Source organism: Diadema antillarum, unplaced genomic scaffold (assembly GCF_040938485.1).
Source record: "Diadema antillarum isolate AM-2024a unplaced genomic scaffold, OU_Dant_1.0 scf00000114, whole genome shotgun sequence".
Classification (NCBI taxonomy): domain Eukaryota; kingdom Metazoa; phylum Echinodermata; class Echinoidea; order Diadematoida; family Diadematidae; genus Diadema; species Diadema antillarum.
Genome location: NW_027271003.1, coordinates 1,760,213 through 1,782,231, shown reverse-complemented (window position 1 = coordinate 1,782,231; position 22,019 = coordinate 1,760,213). Strand labels below are relative to the sequence as shown.

The window sequence follows — 22,019 nt, the reverse complement described above, 5'->3', positions numbered from 1 at the left end:
AATATTTCATATGGTATCCTGTACACTTCTATGGAAGAAAACTGCTACACAAAAGTTAGCTTTTGTTGCAGTGGTGTAAAAATGCATAGGAAATTGCAATGCCATATCAGGAAAATTATTCCCTGCCAAATTGTGCATAAACCACTAAATGTCTTGCTACATGCCAGTATACCATTCCCCATAGGAAATTTGTCACACAATAATGGTTGTTTATCATTCTGTTATCACTCTCCAGACAACAGAATTGACAAGGATGGTATATCTTGTTTTTTGTTTTGTTTTTGTTTTTTTTTAATGGAAGAAGCACTTTGGTCATACTCCAGGTGCTTCAATGTTTGAAGTAAAGAAATATCACTGCATCACTGCAATGCTAAACAAACCTGGAAATACTACAACCTAAAACAGGATCTCCTTTGCAATTGTAAATATTTTGCAGTCCTTACTATATTCACGGCCATCCATTTCTTTCCAAAACTGAACTCTCAAGTCTAACTACCTACACGACGAGGCATTAGTACAGCTGAGTGCAACGTGTCATTTTGATGTCCCGGGAGGCATACCATTCTTTTCTTCTTCTTTTTTTTTTCTACCTTGAAAAGGTCATGGTTTCTCGCCCAAATGGTTTGTGAATTTCAAACCAGATACCAGACATCTCTTGAACTTGTGACTATTGACCACCATGACAAGTACATTATTTGCATGTCAGAGCTACTGACACGACCAATGCTTGAATCTAGGGCGAAGTATGATTACTGGATCTCTATTGGCTCACCTGGAGGTAAGGTCCGCCCACATGTGGGTCTCGCTGGCTACCCACTTCTGTGACATCCATCTGGAGGCGATAGTGCTTGGGCTTGTAGTCAATGATGTCGGTTCCATCTGCAGATCAACCACCATGGTCAGTGGGTCAGTGGTAAGTGCGTTCAGCAATATTGTCACTCATAAAGGAGTGGCATTATGTCATCATGCATTGGTTTACAACTAGAAAGTGTCTGAAAATTCTTGAAAATGGCATTACGGTGCACCTTTCCTATCACCTGCACTGTCTACAGGACGTATGCTTCCTTAGCAAGTGGCATCACTATAAATATGGCAGAGAAGCACATACGCATACAACATACTGTAAAAGTGGATATTTTCGCGTGACTAATTTTTCGCACTCGGCGGGATTAGAAGAGTTTCACGTATTTTTAAGTCCGCGGAATCAAGACATCATCTAATGGAACATATGGCAGTCAAAAATATTTGTGTGCTTTTATTTTTGCGCTAGTTTCTGGTTGCGCGAAATGCGCAAAAATTTGAGCAACGCGAAAATTTCAACAACGCAAAAATTTGCACTTTTACAGTAGAAGTCTCTCAATGCAGACTTTTCTCTAATGCAGGTATATTCAAAAGTGCTTTTCAACTACATGTGATAGAACAATGAGGCCGTACATGCATACTCTACAAATTGAAGTGGCAAACATCCCCTTAGAACTGAATTATGACAGTAAAGGCACAGCCAAAAATGTGAAACATACATGTAGTTACATGTACATGTTGTGACTGCTTGGGTAGCTATTCAGAAACAATGACATCCATCAATAGTGTGTGTTCATGCTTAAAGGGATCGTGTAGTTTTGGTTGAGACCTTACTTATGGTTTCTAACATTTTTGTCGAGATAATGAGAAACCTCTTATGAACTATGAAAGAGCATGTAATTCCAAGAGGAATTCAATGTTTATTTACTGAAAATTGGTTTTGAAATGGCTGAGATACCCAAAACAGGGAAATCCTAATAGAAGATGTGGCCCACCTTTTATTATGTTGTTTTTGGATATCTTAGCCATTCCAAAACCAATTTTCATCAGATAAACTTTGAATTCTGCTTTGAATGGTAAGCTCTGTACTATGTCACAAGCAGTTTCTTGGTATCTTGCAAAAAGTTAAGAGACCAATCCTCAACTCCACCAATACTATACCATCCCTTTGACATGTGTACACTCCTGGAATGGTCTATGTCTAGCAGCACGGAGAAACATACTCCTAAAATCTTTTACAAATCCCTCCATCTGGTAATGCACAATGAAGCTGTGACTAACTTCTCACTCACTCGATACAAAGACTACTCAGTCGATACAAAGACTTATATTTCCAGGCAATTTCGTTTAACATCTTTATAAATGCCTTTTTGTGTGAATGTCTTACTTCAGTTTTTGTTTTACATCTAAGTCAATGTCCTATTTATATTCTTTTATTCATGCTCTTGTGTTTGTTTTATTTTATTGGTCATAATTCATTTACTTATAATACACTTATGACTCACCATTATTGAGTTCCAGGAAGTAGGGGAGTCTGTCCGGTGGAAGGCTGTTGGGGCTCTGAGGGACACCATCTGCCTTTCTGTTTGGTCGCTTCAGGCGTGGCTGGTGGTCGCTTGACTTATGCTTCAGCTCAAAGCACAGTTCACCTGTAGAGGTCAAAGGTCAAAGGTCAAAGGTCAAAGGATGATACCTCATGAGACGAAAGATTCTAATCCACTTCAAAATCATTCAATCTTGTGAAGCACATAGGTGCAGATGGCATTTTGTGTTTTTTTTTTTATTGGGGGGGGGGGGGGGACTGTCCACGTTAAGGTTTATCAATGGCCTTTCACAGGTCTCCCGTTGAGGACAAGTCCTGAGTATACTCGGGCAAGCGTCTATGAGAAATATGTGTTGTAGCAGAATCAAACTGTCCTCAATGGGTTAAAATAAAGGATTTATACGTCTCCAGGAAGAAGCCACTGACCACTCAGCATGGATCTCTTACCCCTGTTCTCCGGCCATCTCAGGACAGCGTCCATCGGATATTCGTCTTCGTCCAGGAGGGCCTCCTGGAAGTTCTCCTTCCCGTAGTCCTCAATGCTGCGACCTGGTGGCACCACGACCTGACAGGGAATGAAGAGAATTGATTGGGATAATCAATGAAGGCTATTCTCATTACAAAAAAATTATGACTTGAAAACTAATGTAGTGTCTTACTTAATTCAATGTAATGTTAACAGTTTTAAAAACTTGTAATGTTTTACTTTGTGTGTCCTCATTACTCTGAAAAACACAGATTCATGGAGTGGTATAAAGGCTGGTCCGGTTGGGATATATTCAAGGCTCCCCATAATGAATTGTGCACAGCTTTATCTTGATTTTTATGAAGGTATAACCCAGTGCAGAAGAATCTTGAATAAAGTCGACTTAAATACCGATGGAGCATAATTATGCTTCAATGTACATATTCACTGACAGGTGCTATTCGTGGTATTTTGAATGCACCCGGTGGATGATGATAATCATAATAGTAGCCTCTTATAAAGGGCTGAAGTCCATCAAAAATGACGGTCATGGCGCTGTTACAAAACCAGCATGAATAGTACATTACTAGCATACCTTAATCAAATACGATAACTTATGGAAACAATGAAATACAAATTTATACACGCAAAATGCTACTTATACAAAACGAAATTGATGTCAGAACATAAGAGAAACTGAACATTAGCGAAGAAAGATTGATACACTCGGACCATCCATGTTGCCCACACTACCGAGTCTTCAATGAAGTACCTTGGCAAGGCAGAAGTCAGCGGGGTTTGCCTTGACGGCGCCAAATTTCTCGAGAGCCTCCCGGACGATCTCCGCGGCCATGGTGTTGACAGAGACGAGGAGGGTCTTGTAGGGAACCTCAGGGAAGGTAGAGTGGGCGTAGACCTTGAAGGTACCTCCTGTCAATAGGAGAAGCCAAAAAATTTATTGGTGAAGGCAAAAGTTGTCACATGAATAACTTGGTATAAATGGGGCAATTAATGAATGAGACATGATTTAATACAACACCCAACCTCTTATGATTCTGTGATTTATACTTCTGCAATCAACACAACTGGAAATACTTGATTAGCTTGACTAATCAGCGACATCATATAAAGCCAACAGTCTGATTCAAGTAACTACTGCTACCTAAAATCTTACAGACATTGCAGAATATATGCTTAAATTCAATGTACAGTGTATGAACATCCTGAAATTAATGAGCAGAACAGTATCTGGGAAAATATCTTGATCCTGTACAAATCTGCAATAACTATAAACAGAGATGCGATGTAGACAATTTGGCATTCGACTTGGTTTTTTAGACAGAGTTATCCCATTCTTAGGCTGAATCAGATCTGGGCTGAATGTTCAAATCGAGAATGGAAATTGACCTGGGGGGCATTTCATGAAGCATTTTGTCCGACAAAGTTGTCAGACCAATTTGCTCTCAGCCAATCAGATGCAAGGATTTCAGTAGCTTGTAACAGTTTGTCAGAAAAATATCCGACCAAAACACTTCATGAAATGCCCCCAGAATGCAGAATATACCTGTCCCTTGAAGTTTTCTTGTAATTGTTTTTTTAAACCATTATCACTTATACTTTAATGTAGCTTACCAGAATAATATATATTTTTTTAAACAAAGGTATCCTATTCTTAGGCTGAATATTCAAATCAAGGATGGAAATAGACCAGTTTGCTTTACCCACCCCTCCCCCTAACTACCACAGTTTTTCACGAGGTATTTCACAAGGTATTTCATTCACAGTGTGAATGGCCCCATAGTACAGTGCTCTTACCAGACAGAGGGCGGTTCTTGTATTTCTCAAGCTGGTCCTGTTTCTGCTGCCTCTTGCGTCGTAGAACATTCTCCGGGTTAGAGATGGTGCGTGTGAAGTTTGACTTTGCGAGGGCATCATACGCCTTGGTTTCACCCTTTCAGTATAAGACAGATCAAAAACGGTTTTCACTATTTACATGTGACAAACACAGAAAATCATTCATGCAGAATTTTTAATTTTCTTCCTTTTTGGATTAATAAAGGAATCGTATAGTTTTGGTTGAGACCTAATTTCAGGTTTCAAACATTTTTGGGTAAAATTATGAGAAACCTCTTATGAAATATGAAAGAGCATGTACATGTAATTCCATGAGGAATTCAATGTTTATTTGATGAAAATTGGTTTTGAAATGGCTGAGATACCCAAAACAGAGCGATTCTAATAAGTGTGGGACCCACACTTTATTACGATCGCTTTGTTTTACTTTGTTTTTGGATGTTGCAGTCATTCCAAACCCAATTTTCATCAAATAAACTTTGAATTCCTCTTAAAATGGTATACTCTGTATTATTTCATAAGTGTTTTCTTGGTATCTCGCAAAAAGTTAAAAGCCCAATTCTCATCTCCACCAATACTGTACCATCCCTTTAAAAAACAACAACGACATATAAAAGGATGGATACAACGATCTGCACATGGCTGCTTTATCCATGAAAGTTTAAATGCATGAGCAGAGAGAGAATTCACAGACAATATCAACATGACTAACAAGATGCACTAAACCACAAATGAGACTTTTATTTGTCAATACTTCTATACTATGTGCATTTCATTCCTTTGGTATATAACATTCTCTACACATGTAGCATGTCTAATTCTTAAAATGCAGCAAAGCTGGGATCTGAAAAGTTTACATGGGCTCAAAGTTCATTAAATACCCAGGAGCTACAAATGTATCTATGATGCTTAAAGGGAATGGTATAGTTTTGGTCCAGATGGGGATTCAGGTCTAAACTTTTTGTGAGATAATTAGAAACCACTTACATTGTAGATGAAATATTACTAAAATATCATAGGGCGTACAATTCTAAAAGAAATTGAAAGTTTATTTGATGATAATCGGTTCTGAAATGGCTGAGATATCCAAAAACAGACAGGTCAAAATAAAAGATAGGACTCATCTTCCCTCAGCACCACTTTGTTTTCCTTTGTTTTTGGATAGTAAATCTAAGCCATTTCAAAGCTGATTTTCATCTAATAAACTTTCTCTTTAGAATCATATGCTCTTTAATATGCCACACAAGTGGTTTCTAATTACCTCACAAAAAATGAAAACCTAAATTCAAATCGCCACCAAAACTATACCATTCCTTCACACATTGTAAGTCAAAGATTCTGGCCACCTCCATGGGTCTAATACCAGTCACAGAACTCCAAATTCTATGTGACTTCTCACCTTCAGCTGAGCAGCTTTCCTCTCTTTCTTCAGTTCCCTCTTTTCTCGCTTGGAGAGACGCTTGGAGGAGTTCTTCTCAAAGTTCTGATCCACAGCATCTCTGTTGTAAAATTCCAACTGCAAGGGAGAACGAGATATAGAGAAAAAAAAAAATGTAATATTGGCATTTTCACCTGACATTTGACCTCAAACCTCATGGCCCAAAACTTTTCGAGAGAATCTTTATCTGGTAATAAATCTTGTGGCACAGACATTTTGAAAGAAATAAAGACACAGACAGAGATACGAAGAGAATATTACACATTGATTTTCTTGACTTCTTTTTTTCTCTAGGCCACAAGTGTACATACATTGTACCTTGCTTGGTACTACATGTAGGCCTACACAAGTTTGTATTCATGAGTCGAACGAAAAGAATTGTTGGTAGACCTTATCAGGTCAGTTCTGATAGAGAAAAGGCAAAGGGATAGGTGAAGAGAGATAGGCAGAAAAAGTAGAACTAATGGAGAGAGAAAGACAATGTTGACTAGCATCGCTATACAATCAGGCAATCCTTGGAAACATTTGATATTTTATGCTATATGGCTCTCATTTGGATAAGAATCTTCAATCAAGGAGATATAGTACAAAGAAATCTGAGCATGCATTTTTCTCATAGTACTTCCTGCATAAAACAGTCACACACAAGTGCAAACACACATACACACACCCAAACACACATATTCCAAACAGAATAATTCTACACAATACATGTGCAACTGCAGACTGAGGAATTTCACACAATGCAAAACTACTTCAGTGTCAATTTGTGGGTCATGGCATGCAAGTACAATCGTCATCGATCACTCCAAACTTGGACTTGTGCGACTTGGAACGATCTCTCTTTCGACTGGCTGCTTCGTCTACGCCAATGCACTTTGTCAAAAGATCAGTGCCTGGGATCACAAACCCTGTGTGCTCCTGACAATGGCTGCCATATTTACTATTTTGTTTCCCATCTCGATGAAAACATCAGGCATGGGGACAGAGAGAAACACAACTAGTGATACACAAGAGCAGTATTGTACCTTGAGCTTTGGAAATCTGATTGCATTATGCTGCCTGGCTTTGACAAGCATTCACTGGCAGTGATAGAGGGTCAAAGGTCAACAACGGGTGCACACCTGATGCAATGAACCTGTCTGTGTCACAAAGTCTTTTGTGTTAATGGATGGAGAGAAACCGAACAAAAATTGAGATAATAGTGTTTTACTGCTGTCAGCTGAATGATGATTACAGGAAAAATTCAAACATAACACTGCAGAATCAGTGCCACGAGACATGCAGTATCCATAAACAAAAAACTACATGTACCAACTGTGTTTTGTTATTGACTGCCAGCTTTGATAATGGTATACTGTAAAACGAGGAATTTTCGCGTGCATTTTAATTTCGCGAATTTCGCGAGCGCCAAGATTCGCGAAATTAAAATGCACGCGAAAGTTCTTGTCTACACTATATGCATTGAATGCCAGTGGCAGTTCGCGAAAATTTCATGCCACAAAAAAGGCCGTCGGCTCCAATTCGCGAAAAATTCATGCCGCGAATATATCATGTTTTACAGTATTCTTTAACATGTAGACCTACAGTACATGTATGTTACAACATCTACAACACTATGTACTTCAACAACACAAATGTGTACTGCTTTGTACAGGTAGCTTATGAATGTCTATACAAGCAATGGATGAAAGTGAAATGCTTATTTCTGGTAGCACAGAACAGTAAGACTAACACATTTCCCTTCCTGATTTTCCAATGTTTCCATCCAAAATGCTACGTGTAAGTTTACAATACACTACGATGCCAGTACCTGAAAACAATTCCTAACCAAGAGTGATGCTACAATCACAGAGCAGATGACCATCTGAATTAATGGAGACATGTGTTGGAGGACTGTAATTGTAACAGTCATCAAGCCCAAAATAAAACCAAAGCAACAGGTGACTAAGCCCCAGATTGCACCCCACCCATAATTACCTCTTCTTCAAGGTATGGAATACTTCTGCTGCGAACAAGCCAAGTCCTCTCAACTGATTAGTGTGTTATTTCTATTCATGTAAATTCAACATATAGAATGACATGGAATGGAAAATTGAAGAAAAGAAAAAGAAAAGAAAAGAACAAGGCCTTGTAAACTACAATACTTTGTTTTTCCTGATAATTATGTATCTACAGACTTCTTGTACGAGTAATAATGTACTGTGTCTGCCCTTTTCTATTTTGTAATTTCTGAATCTTAATACAGGTAAACTGGAAAAATTCACCACAAATCTAATGAAACTTGTTAAAATGAATTACTAAGTGCTATATCAGTGTAATACAAAGTAAGTACAGCAGGTGCATTACAATCCTACTTGCACATTAACTATAATCTTCCACCCTACATTTGGTATTTAAGCAATTAAAGTAGTCGCATTGGGAAAATATCTTTTCTGGTTTCTTGAAGAAAAAAAATAAAAAGGGATTTTCTTTTAATTTCAAGAACTATTCACTATTGAAACAGAGTTTTATAGCATTCCTCACACGCAAACAAATAGGCAGATAAATTCAGTCTAAAATAGACAGAATGAAAAACAAATAAAACACAAATAAATTATACTCAACATGGTATTTTTCTTCAATCAATCTTATGAAGGGTGGATATAGTCCATGGATTATGCCTCAGGCACTAACAAAGCAAAAACAAACTGTTTGAGATCGACAAGACTCTTTCTTTTGTTTTGCCTTACTTTATGTCAAAACCATTAAAAGTTTATCAAGTATTTCATATTATGTGGATGATGATTATACTATAAGACAGAAGGGCCATTTATCTTTAAAATTCATACGTAAACATTGTGTGTAGACAGTGACTGCTGCAAGGATAGTACACACACCCTTGCTCTGTCTCATTTGGACTTTGAACATACTGTACTAAACACTGGGACAATTCTACACCCGTCACCCATGACTCGGGCATAGGCAAACAGAAGCAAAAACGCAGGAATAAAGTCCACTTTCCTCGACAAATGTTTGGCTTAAAAACTATAAGAAGAAAATCTACCAGTCAACTTGTCCCTAGAATTCAAAAGTACTTTGTATATGGGGAGACTTGTACATGGTTTTTGTTATATTGAAGACCATGACACATTGCTTTCATCTAACAGCATTTAATAAATAGGGTCTCAGTGTTTTTGTTTTGCTTGTTTTTGACCGTTTTTGGCATGATATTCTTGTAAAAACATGTGTGCCATTTTCTTTTGATGGAAAAAAAGACATTGTATGACTTGAAATACTTCTTATCTTAATTAATTCACCCTACTTCATGATATTCTTTTATTTCTACTTTACAATGTACCAAAACTTTGTATACAAAACCGCTTTTGAAGACACATTCCAAAAACATTTTTTTTTTTTTTTTGGGGGGGGGGGCTGAAAAAAATGAGGACAGTTTCATGATAATGTTCTCTTTTAAGTGCTCATTCTACCTACTAAAAATGATACTCTGCTGCGTAAATCAGAGAATAGGATATGTTGTGTTTCAAAATAGTATCATAATAAGAACAGAAAAAGAACATAAAACAATCATTTTATATTGAATATTATCAGTGCAAATTAAACAGATAATTTTTTTTATCAACTTGAAAACACCAACATTAAAGGTGCTTGTCCTAGAGATATTCTAAAGTATTGGGCCCATGTATGAAAAGGCATGATCGCCACAATTATGTTTGGTTTGAGATATCTGTCGAATTTACAAAGTGAGTTTATAGAAGAGAGGGGATTTGGCCATGGTTCATAAAAATGAAAAGTATCTTGAAGGCACACACTTGTATTCCTATAAAGGGCAAGTCTGTGCAATGCATTGCATACAAGGAGGTGTCTCGTGCAGTCTTCGAAAGTTAAACTGCATAAATGTTTGCCAAGTAATCAGTTCTTATTGCTCTACTAAGAGCAGAGGATGTACTGTACATGTTGTCATGATACAAGGGCCTCCCCTCAGTAGGGAAAAAATACAGATTACAATCTCTTTTTTTTTTAACATCGAGAAGGCTTACAAAGGACCATTGATGGATTCAATACCAATCTGAATGGTAGCTTAGCTTTGTCCTGACATTCCTTGTGATCTGTAGCCATGCAGAAAAAGATGGGAGGGGTTAGGATGTGGTGGAAATTCGGCTGGGTGGGTGCTAATCCCCCAGCTGTCAAAGGGGTTTGGCTATTAGGAACAGACCTCCACCAAGCCACCGGAGCACAGGAATCGTTTCATCAAGTATTAAGTGGTTGATCATCGCTTGGATAGTTGGGTGTTCATTGGGGCATAATTGGCTCATTAAAACCAAATTATCCCACGTCATTAGACCTGTCATATGTCTAGAATGTTGGAGAGTAGTGTAGAACTGCAATGTCAGAAATGCACTGTTTAAAATACTGTGGTTGCGTAAACTACAGTTGTTTGATTATTCTGTATCACCAGAATTAGAAAACATGCGTTTGGCCCTTAGAAGTAACTTTATCGGTATTAAAAACAAAGATTCAGTGCAGCTTTCTAAGTTTCCTCTAATCCATTCCATACTTTTTTGTTTCTCCTGGATCACAAAAGGTGAAAAAAAAAAGAACAAGTGTCACACATCTTGATGTAAAATTGTAATACTAAACTTGAAGACTGGATACATCAAGAGAACATTTGAAGTATGATAGTGCTTTTCTATGGATGTTTTATAATTTTGTATGGAAATACACTAAATTACTATAAAGTTCTGAACAATTAGTATAAAGATGAAATGAACTTCCTGTGGAGAGCAATAGGATGATGTGCCATTACGTTTTAAATCCTACTACACGTAAAATGCCGGTCATAAATACGCAAAAAAAAAAAAAGAAAAAAAAAAGAAAGCTAACCAATCAAACTGACCACACTGGGAATTCTAGTTGGCACTTGCAACATACACTGTATCTATTTCCAGCCTCCAGAGAACTTCTAATACCAAAGTGGTGGTATTTTACTCCACCCCCCCCCCAATATTTACTTACTAGTGGTGTGTGTGTGTATGTCATCCATTGTAGAATGAGCTGTCTGTTTGTCATACACCCACTCTAAGCAGTAAAGGCATTATTGACTAGAAGGTCATCAACTCACACCCCTATTGAATTCTATACATTTGTAGTGTAGGAAGTATTGGAGAGTCTTCCTAAGTACATGTACATATATATCTTTAATCCTCCCCTTGAAACAGAAATATTATCGTAAGAATGCAGCTCGTCAGTACCTGTTTTGGCATTGTATGCACAGACAGATACAGTGAAGCTTAAAGGTCCTGTTTACCTTTGGGAGCAATGATTTAAAAAATGTTTGAATTATCACATTTGATGAATATTATATGTGTACATGTAGGTCAGTTGTATCACAAAACATCCTACCATATTTTCTTTTCTTTCTTTGCCATAAAGCCTAAAACATATTTCTCACTATTACTGTAGACGGTTTAGTCTAGAGACAATGTTATTATAACTATACATTGTAGTTCACAATTTGTATACTTAAAGGACAAGTCCACCTTCATATACATAAGGATTGAGAGAATGCAGCAATATTAGTAGAACACATCAGTGAAAGTTTGAGGAAAATTGGACAATCTGTTCAAAAGTTACGAATATCTTAAGTATCTGCGCAGTCACTGCTGGAAGAGAAGACTACTACAGTGTATGATGTCACATGCGTACAACTATATAAGGAAAATAAAAAGAGAATTTCACAAAACTCTACTTTTTGAATAAAGTGCACATTTCTTCAACTTGCTACTGACGTATGTTAAGGGTAATATTATTCTCCCTGCCTTCTGAAAGAGAGAAGTCGAGTGTTCTTTTGTTATGCAAGAAAAATGGAAATATGTTGAATTTTCTTTATTCTTTCTTTATATCGTTGTACTCACGTGACATCACGAGCTATAGTAGTGTTTTCATCCAGCCGTAACTGAGCAGAAACTTCAAAAATTCATAACTTTTGAATGGATTGTCCGATTTTGCTCCAACTCTCTGTGATGAGTTCTACTAATATTGCTGCATTCACTCAACCCACATGTCTATGAAGGTGAACTTGTCCTTTAACATTGAAATACTGATTAACTTTTCAGAATTATTCTGAACTACTCTGATGCACTAAAGCTGGGTTTTTGCTTCATCTGCAAATGGTAAATAATGCCTTTAAATGTTCTAATAACATTTAGACAATAACAAGTTATTGTCTAAATGTTACTGCAGTATAAAGGGAAACAATAATATGGTGTCTATCTAGAGGACATCTGTCAGTGGTAGTAGAGTCAAGACTGTTTTCATTTGATTTGTGAGAACAATCCATTTCCCACTTTTTGGCATGGTGTAAAGGGAAACTTTTCCTGAAAGAAAACTACACATGGATTGCACATGTACATGTAGGTGCCTACAATCACGTACAAGTTACTACAACAAAGAGTCCAGACTATCGTTAAACTGCATGATCACACTGAATCTCTGCAAAGACCTGGACTAAATAATTCCAGGCAAATTGTAGAGTGATTGATACCTTGAAAATTAGATACCACATTGCAAAGTGTGTTCAGGTCTATCGAAACAAGAGCTCATGAACTGCTGAACTCCATTTGATAAAGCCGACTGAAATAGACAAAAAAAAAAAAAAAAAAAAAGAGAGAAGAAGATGAAAGATTCCAATAAACAGACAGTCAAATTCTTAGCTTCTGGCCAGGCTGAAGGTGAAATATGGGTCAAAATGGCACTTATTTACAAATTTTGTATTGTGACTGAAAATCATCTGTCACAGGAATAATCCAAGTGTACACATGAATGCACTTATTGTTTTCTTGTAGTTTTCTATAGAGACATGTGTCTGGTGTGCATTCCTAGGCCATCAGGGATTATATTGGAAATTTGCCCTATTTAATAGAATGGTGAACTTTTGCCCTCAATAATACAAAACAAACTAATCCACAGTATCTTTAAATACTCACATCTCTGTAAATATTCTGATTGTTCGTCTTTACTGCTCTATGAATGCATTTCCGGTGAACAGGCAATAGCAATTTTCAGTGTTGTTTTTTTCTTCTTTTTTTTCCATGTAACAAATCATTGAAAAATGTTTGATTCCAGCAAGCATTCTGTGACTGTTGTAACTGCAATGGGCTTGTAAAACACTGAAGATGTTTAAAGTGTTTTTGTTCTTGTTTTGATAGAGAAAGATCCGAGTATAAAAAAGACTTGATATCGAATAGCCACAGTTACAAAGAAAAATAATCTACCAAGACTGAAATGAAATGAGTCCGCAAAAATGTTTAAACATGTGGCTCAACAAATTGGAACCAATTGGAACAGAATTATTACTAAAAAAAAGATTTTGTCCATCTCTCATACAATAATTGAGAATAGAGAACAGACAACAGGTGAAATATTTTTTTCTTGTTTTTTATGGATTTTTTTTTCTTTTTCAAACACACACACACCCACCTATTACTACAGTGTATGTGAGTAGGGGCCTACTGTACGTGTTAAAAGTACAAATTGTATCTTTGGGGGGGGGGGGGTGATCCACAGTAGGAATGCAGAAAAAGTTTGTATCATTTGACACTTTAATATTGCAGGGACTCAGAATTATGGCTTTGATGGTGCGTTGTATCTCCTTGGCATCTACATGTAGGCTGGTACAGGATTGTTCTCACAGCATGGCGCTTAACAACAGCCAACTGTCCTTGCATGGAAATATTGGAGGTTTGTATTGTCCTTGTCCTTCGACACAATGCCTCCCACAATATCCACAAAATTTGCAGAGGACAGAATAGTAGGACATTGGCTATACATGTATTTGCAATTTAAGATTTTTTGTTTTTTTCCTTTCATCGCAACTTTCTTTATTGTTAAAGGGTGACTGCTGACAACTTGTGCCATTAACATTACAGCCAGATTTAAGATAGGAAGAAGTGGGGATTATTGAGTAAATTTACATAATACGTGCAACATTCATCCACTCACATTCCCATCACGAGAACTTATTCACACAAAAACACATCCACATTATACACATACCTCCACATCCCCATGGATACACAAATCAATGCTGCCCTCTTTTGTTTTTTTTCATACATGCACGTGTATAGTACAATATTTGTGACTTTCAGAATCCTGTACCTTTGTGGGGTCATTGACCTGTCTCAGGAGAAAGCGTCCCTCCTTCAAGTCTTTTGTCCAGTTGAGCTGGACGTACAGTGGTCTTTCCTCATCCTGCAGCTTGCGGTCATCTAATGCAATGGTGTGTGGATAAATGAAATAAACATACTGTCAAACACGATATATTCGCGGCATGAAAAGTTCGTGAATTGGAACCGACTGCCTTTCTCGCAGCATGAAATTTTGACCTGCCACTGGCATCCAATGCATATTGTGTAGGCAAGAACTTTCGTGTGCATTTTAATTTTGCGAATGTTGCCACTCACGAAATTCCCGAAATTAAAATGCATGTGAACAATCGTTTTACAGTACATGGTTGTATGACAGAGAAACAGAATTGCAGTGAGCCAAAAGTATGAAATTGTTGGTGGTAATTCCCACACTGCGAGTGATGTTACTTCTACATGTAGATCAGCATCTTACACTGCAGTTCAATGTTGTTTCTATGCAGTTGCAGCATGCAAACTCATCCAGTCATAGTGTGTTGGAGAAGTAAAATAAATTGTACTGCATGAAACTAATTATACAAGCAAAATGCAGGGCAGTGCATCATTGCACAAAATTAGGGTCATAAAAGGGAAATGTAGGCCTACTTTACCCTATAGAAGAGCATTATAAAACTTTGATAGACACAGCTACACTGTACAATGTGAAAGTCCTTTAATTGACATCAAGAATTACTGTCAAAATAGAGCAAAATGCAGTATTGACCAACATTTTCTTCACTATTTATTTTACAATTTTTAACAATCTTTCAATATCCGAGACTAATATCTTAAATTTTTCTCCATCACTTTGTCACATCATGAATTTTCTACAGAAACAATCTCAAGTTTCATGAAAAAACGTGCTAACCTCTGTTGTAGTATGAGCATACTGTATACAGGTCCCTACATGTACATGCACCATTTCAGCTTCCATACTGTAGTGCATTGTACTCATGCGCATATCACACATTTTATATCCAGAACTGCTATCCGTGTAGTTCACATCCAATTCTAGAATTTATCGCCACATACAGCCCCAGCAAAATGCCTAGATGTCAAGTATGTCACCTTTCCACAGGCTGCAAATTTGTTATCACCTTTTTATCTCTTACCAATCAATCTTGCAAAATGTACGTGTTGTACATGCAGGCCCGTAAACTACAGTTCATGTTTTACATGCCACAGTCAACCCAGACTCATCCTCTATTAATACTAGAAGATCAAATGGAAGACCCCAATACAGTAGTTTATCATGGGGAGGCCCTCATACTCTGCAATTGAGGGGCATTGCTAAAAAAGAGTGTGGCTTGGCACCAGGGTACAATTGAAGGTGGGGTTGTGGTTCAGGCAGGGTGGGGCCATGGCCAAGGGCAGATACAAACAAATGTACATTTTGTAGCTGTAAGGACTCCTTCAACAATGTTTAAATTCACATTAAGGATTCTTCATACAGGTAAATCCTTTAGTTGCAGTATATAGTAAGTATTGTACACTGTAGCTAATTATAAATCTTTATGTAGCTCAGTACCATTTTGTATACTGTAATCCTACAATTTGTACATTGTATATTATAAAATAAAAAGTGTAACATATTGAATGGTGACATCAATGTGTTGCCCTTCATTGCTTTTTTCCCTCTCTTATTAGAATAGGAAAATATTCGTAATGTTCAGAAACTGGCGTTAAACACAAGCACAGAAATCTCTGAAAAATTTCTGTTCACATAAAATAGGCTGAAATTCTTTGCCAGTACAAAAAAAAAAAGAAAAAGAAAAAGAAAAAGAGGAAGATGACGAACATTATGGCACAAGAAAGAAGAATTTTGATATAATTCTCTACTTACACTATGACTGGACGTGCCATAAAGTCATAAAAATTCTAACAAACATGTTCATGTCTATTATGAAAATTAATTCAACTATTTTCACTTATGGTGTTTACCTCATCAAAACCTTCATTACTTTCAATCTTCAACATAAGTATGCTATTGATATCTTATTCACAGCTTTGTGAAATCTAATATCTGGTTGATGCTTAGCCACGTTTTCTCTGAGTGATGGTTTTCCCTACTACAACCTGTACTGTGTTTACTATCATGGTGTAGAGTGTCAGTGCACCACAAAAGTAACATTTTCCCCGATTTCTTACCGGTACTCTAGGGAAAGTTCTAAGGAATGACTGGGGACGTTCCCACGCTCTCTGCAGTATATCTGGTCAGACATACCATATCTATGACCTTACAGGGATCTAGAGGTCACTACAAGGTTACTGCCAGCTATGGGCAAGCACTGATAAACTGTAAGGGCATATTTCACTTCCAATAAACAGGTGCTGGGGACAAGAACCAAGCTCTTTAAATGAGATACTTGTTGCAAGCTTGTTTCTTTTCTCCTTCTCGTACATCATACAGTGTATTACTCTTGATAGCGGTACTGTACACAGAAACAGTGTTCCTGGCTGTGAGAACTTGTCCACTACACATGTAGAGTTAAAAATTAAATGGGATATTTCATCTCAGTTAAAATTATCAAACTTTCTCCACAAAGTCAGACATGATGTAAAAGAGTAATCAATATCATTTCATAAAACTGAAAGCAAACTTTTTTTCTTCAGCAATGAGTTACTTGCAATCAACATTTTGGCATCAAAATTTTAATGAAAAGAATCAAGTAACAACTAACAATGTAACTTTGATATTAGAATAACAAATGTAAGTGATACTTTTTTTCTGTTCTGAATGTAGGCCCGAAGACGCAGTGTATTGAAGTTGCTGCTAGTTTTCTTTTTTCTTTTTTTTTTACCATGAAAACTGCACATAGTCAAACTTCATTCTTTAGTCAAAGAGAAATGTTACTTTTGGGTAGTGAATGTACACAACTGGCACGGTAGTCTTGCAAAGACACACATACAGTATGAACTTGACATTCTATAATAATGTAATATCTGGTACAAAATTTGGTCTCATACACACATGAAAGTAATTATCATCAGCTTAAATGTACTTTCTAGAAGCATGGTATATGAAACCACAAGGTCATTATCAAACTCCAATTGGTGTATAATGAGTGCTGCCACATGATTTGCTCACACAAAATTATTTCCTGGAGAAATTTGGAACAATGTGTAAGTTTCCTTCTATAAGACTACAGGTGTCATTTTTTGTCTGCCGCGCCACAGCCGCTCCGGTGCGGAAAGGTGACTGGGGATGAAATTTCACCTTTCATCCGTCTCTCAGCAAGACCCCATTTCTTTGTGGGATCACATGTCCCCCGTCACGTGACCCTAACGAAAATACTCGCCCTTGGCTCGCCTTTTGTTTAGGGGAGACTTGGAGGAACGCGACGGTTTTGAGTCCTCCGACAAGATGAGATGGAAAGCATGGGATTACACCTCATGGAGTGCCTCTTAACCAGGCTCACATACTTGGTAATATAAGGATGTAATAGGCCATGTACAGTACATTACTTCAATAACCCTTGGTGTTCTTTGAGTGCTGATTAGCACATAAAACCCCATAGCATTGTAAACACTGCCCAAAGCCCCTGGCACAGAAAGGGTTAACTGATGCTTTCACAAATTGCTTTCAGACATCAAATTGTCCTTTTTGTGTAGCAATGCATGTCATATACAGTGTATTATATAAAGGACAGATGAAAACTCGTATGTTCATGTGTGTGTGTGTGTTGAATACATGTACCTGACCATACACAAAACATTATCATGATATGCAGTCCTATTGTGGAAAGTAGGCACCTACATGTGGTTGAGTCCACAAGACTCTTGTGATGTACTGTATCTAGGCCAGAGTGGCTCCAGAGAAATGTGATAATCCTTGTGGGATAAGATTTCGTGCATGAATTTCTGTAATGTAACATCTCTGAATGCCACAGTAAAACAGATCAGTATGCTACGAATACTATGACGAAATACAAAATATCAATATCAAAATACACTGTACATGAAATAGATACAAATTGTGTTCCTTGGAAATCCATAGGAAAAGGTGCTGTACACCATAAATTTTGTGGGTTTAAATTTTGTGGCTTCCTGAATTTCGTGAATGTTACAAGACGCAAAAAGTATTAACTTTGATCTTGACATGAACGCAAGGTACAGTGTACACACTATCTTGATTCCCTACTGAACTCTACAATCATGGATTCAACCACTTAAAAATTTTCTTCGGGAAGTCCTCATCTGTGAAAAATTTAGACTTACTAATTATACGGCATATAAAGTATATGAACTGTCAGTGACTGCAGCCAAAGCTTGCTATTATAAAGTTTGTTTGGTCAAGTGGTCAGCCAATTCTGCATACTTCTTTGTGGTGCATGCTGTGTGTACAGTTTAAACATGTAGTTGTATCAAATGAAAATGGGATACCCAGCTGTGGCAACGACCAATAAATATCATAATTACATGATGGCTACCATTGCCTCTGACATTGTGTATTGATGGGTTGTATGGTTATGTAGCACCTTATTCCATGTGCCTGCTACACTTTTGTTTTGCTCCCTTCACTACTGAGGATTGCAATTTTGCTTTGTTTTTCCCCTCTCAATAATAATTCTGGCAGACAAATGTAATGAGTGAAACAAGAAAGATGCACTTTAATATTTGTCATTTGTATGAACAAATTACATTCAATGATTCTTTTTCTCTGTTCAGTTATTTGCATCACTATCGCTACGATCAATATTCAACACACCAATCATTCGAAATGAAACTACGACTGAAGACTGTGTAAGAGATTACGGGTACGTATTGTATACTACAATGTATGTACACAAAACCTGACTGTTTTCCCTATCCCCTACCCATTGCCCCCCCCCCCCCCCCCAAAAAAAAAAATCGTCATCACATTTTTTTTTCCATTTCCTAAGACCGAATTTCCTTTTACTATTCATAGCCTAATTTCAAGAAGCATTTTTTTTTTCCGCAAAGAATATTATCTGTCTGCATGGGACCATCACAACCGCACTGCTCATGATGCTAAGTCACAGACAAGGTCGACACCCTCCCCCCCCCCCCCCCACAAAAAAAAAAAAGACCGAGCTTGAACCAGCATGGAGTAAGCCAAATGGACGCACGGAGTATTCCCAAATTGGACTGATTATTGGCGATCCCCGGAGCTGCATGCCGCCATGATGAAGTAATAACTACGGCCAATTAGGTCGCAGTCATTGGTAGCGAGCCAAGCCCCAGCTTCAGGCTAACTGCATTTGGTTCTTCACTCGATACGTAAATTGGCCACTCACTGCACAAATACTCAGTACACAAAAAACGAAATAGACACACGCACGTGATGCGTGCCTGCTGTCTGTTTTTAAATGGTTCTTGCATGTGACATGATTTTGAGCAATTTGTGAATTTCATGTAGAAAGTGGAGACTGTCTTTAAAGCTTTGAGAGGTGTCTGAAGTTGTCCCCATTTGCGAGGCATTTTATAAAGTAATCTTCTCGAAAAACCAAATCAAAATCACTCAGTTTTTTTAATTTTTGCCCCGATTTCGCTTCCTCAAATCATAATCATCATTATCATTGTCACTATTATAACAAAATTTTTATTATAGTTTACTTCTACTCAAATCATCATTCGAAAACCCTACTATCATTCATATTATCGTGACCACTGTAAAATCAGAAACTTTTGGGGGCATGAAAAATTTCGCAAACTGCAGCTGTCGGCCTTTTTTACAGTGTGAAACTTTCACAAATTGCCCCTGCCATCCAATACACTGATCAGGCAAACACCTTTGCGTACTTTACAAAGTCCTGTAGAATAGAACTGTGAATCTTGGCTCCTCGCAAAACTTAGCAAAGATTTATGCATAGGAAAATGTTTAGAATTACACTGTATCTGCAGACATGGGATTCAGTGTAAAGTCCATCAGTGGTTCTAGGGCAACTACCCCCTACCCCCCCCCCCCCCCCCCGACAATTATTCTGGACCCTTCCCCTGACCCTAAACCTAAACCTAATCCTGAACCTACTCCTAACCCTAACTCAAAACTAGTCTAACCCTAATCTTTACTATAACCTTATCACTCATCAGTATTTAGGGGGGAGGGGGTGTAGCCCTGACAAGGCATCAAGTCCGTTGTTGTCTTTGGCCCAAAATCAAAGGATATTCAACCCCTCCCCCCCAAAAAAACCAAACAAACAAACAAACAAAAAAACAAGCAAACAAACAAACAAATGCTACCCACCTTGGTCTCTCTGCAGTTCATAGAGGGCATAGTCGGGGATTGAGAGCATCCTCATATCAGGGTGAAACTTTTCAATGAGACTGTTAATGACATCCCTGGCGGTGGCAGTGCTGGAGACGCGGATACACTTTGAGTTGGAGGATTTATCGGCATCTTGGAAGAAGAATCGCATAACCCCGTGAAATTCCAGACTCTGTGTACAGCGAGTGAGAGAGAAGGAAACTTTATGAAAGTGAGTAAATTACATTTTGACATCTTTGAGAGTACAAACGACATCAATGCAACTGACACTGTGCACACCATATATTTTGCACACTGGGACTCGTACGACGAAAAAGAGAAAGAGCAAAGGATTCCCATGCATAGATAATAAATCTCATCTGAATCAAACCCAACACATCTCTGTCACCTTTACAATGTAGATCATCTTTAGGGAAATTTTGAACAGTACATTTGTAGTTGCACCATAGGATTACAGTAGTTCCAAACCAATGCTGCACACTGGCACTGGTCCGATGGTAAAATATTTGTATGCGAAAATAACAGCTTACAGGTACAGTACTTTGTGCAATGTACATGTACAATGTATCAAATACACAATATGTCCAGATTTTTACTCCAGCATCAAACCTCAAACTCTGGATGAAACAGACTACATACATGTAGGCCTACAGTACATGTGCTTCTTCCAACAGAAAATGAATAGAGGAAAAACTGAGTCAGATCACTCATCGGGTTGACCCTTTGCTGCTCGATGAGAGATACATCCTCCCACATACATTCCACACATGTACACTATCAAATCACATACTTTCTACCACTATTACCAGAATATCCCCCTTCATTCCTTCTTCTACAGAGAAAGTGGTGGTTATTTGTGACTCTACATTGTAAAATGTATCCAAGCGTTACAACTCACAACCATACCTAAAGCAAAATATCTAGACTACAGAAATGTACTGTGTACAGTTGTTTTAGTGTATAGGCCTACAGTAATATCAATGAAAGCGCTGTCGTTTTACCGGTATGATTCACAAATGTACAGTGTAGCTTTGTTCTGTTTTCATTCTGGTTTAAGCTACTAATTTGGCATGGATACATTGTAGAGTATTGTATGATTCACCATTACCAGCTCTGGCAAGCATTCTTGGAAGATCAGAGCCCCATGTCAATTCTACAATCAGTCATCAAAGAGTCATTTGTAATGGTCAGTAGGCAGTGGTCATCTGATTCTGAGCCAAAATCACAAGGCATTTCCTGCTATTGCCCAAAGTTCCCCCTTGTAGTGTATTATGTCATGAAATGGAATGTGCTTTTACAATGTAGCTCAGCCAAGAATGCAGTAATTAGTCGTTCTTTTAGTGTGTTCACAAGGAAGCATTTTTTCTTTGATCTCTTTGAGAGCATAAAAATAATATCACCTGATTCTAAACTTATCTCAAGCCACCAAACTCATTCTGAAATGCAATAACTGACATGCATGCATGCCTCCCCATAAAAAAAGCATCTGTAATTGTCCGAGCCCC

The 22,019-nt window shown here is 37.7% G+C and overlaps 1 protein-coding gene across 1 annotated transcript in view; it reads right to left on the bottom strand.

Annotated features, from left to right (window-relative positions):
- LOC139719780 (uncharacterized) overlaps positions 1-22,019 on the bottom strand; it is a 65,171-nt gene that overhangs the window by 31,072 nt on the left and 12,080 nt on the right. Inside the window, exons 2-9 of the mRNA XM_071631164.1 lie at positions 20,494-20,686; positions 14,260-14,369; positions 6,064-6,180; positions 4,626-4,761; positions 3,583-3,740; positions 2,792-2,909; positions 2,307-2,450; positions 773-879 (exon numbers count right to left, since the gene is read on the bottom strand). Coding sequence (XP_071487265.1) covers positions 773-879; positions 2,307-2,450; positions 2,792-2,909; positions 3,583-3,740; positions 4,626-4,761; positions 6,064-6,180; positions 14,260-14,369; positions 20,494-20,686 — 1,083 coding nt within the window. The remainder of the gene's footprint in view (positions 1-772; positions 880-2,306; positions 2,451-2,791; positions 2,910-3,582; positions 3,741-4,625; positions 4,762-6,063; positions 6,181-14,259; positions 14,370-20,493; positions 20,687-22,019) is intronic.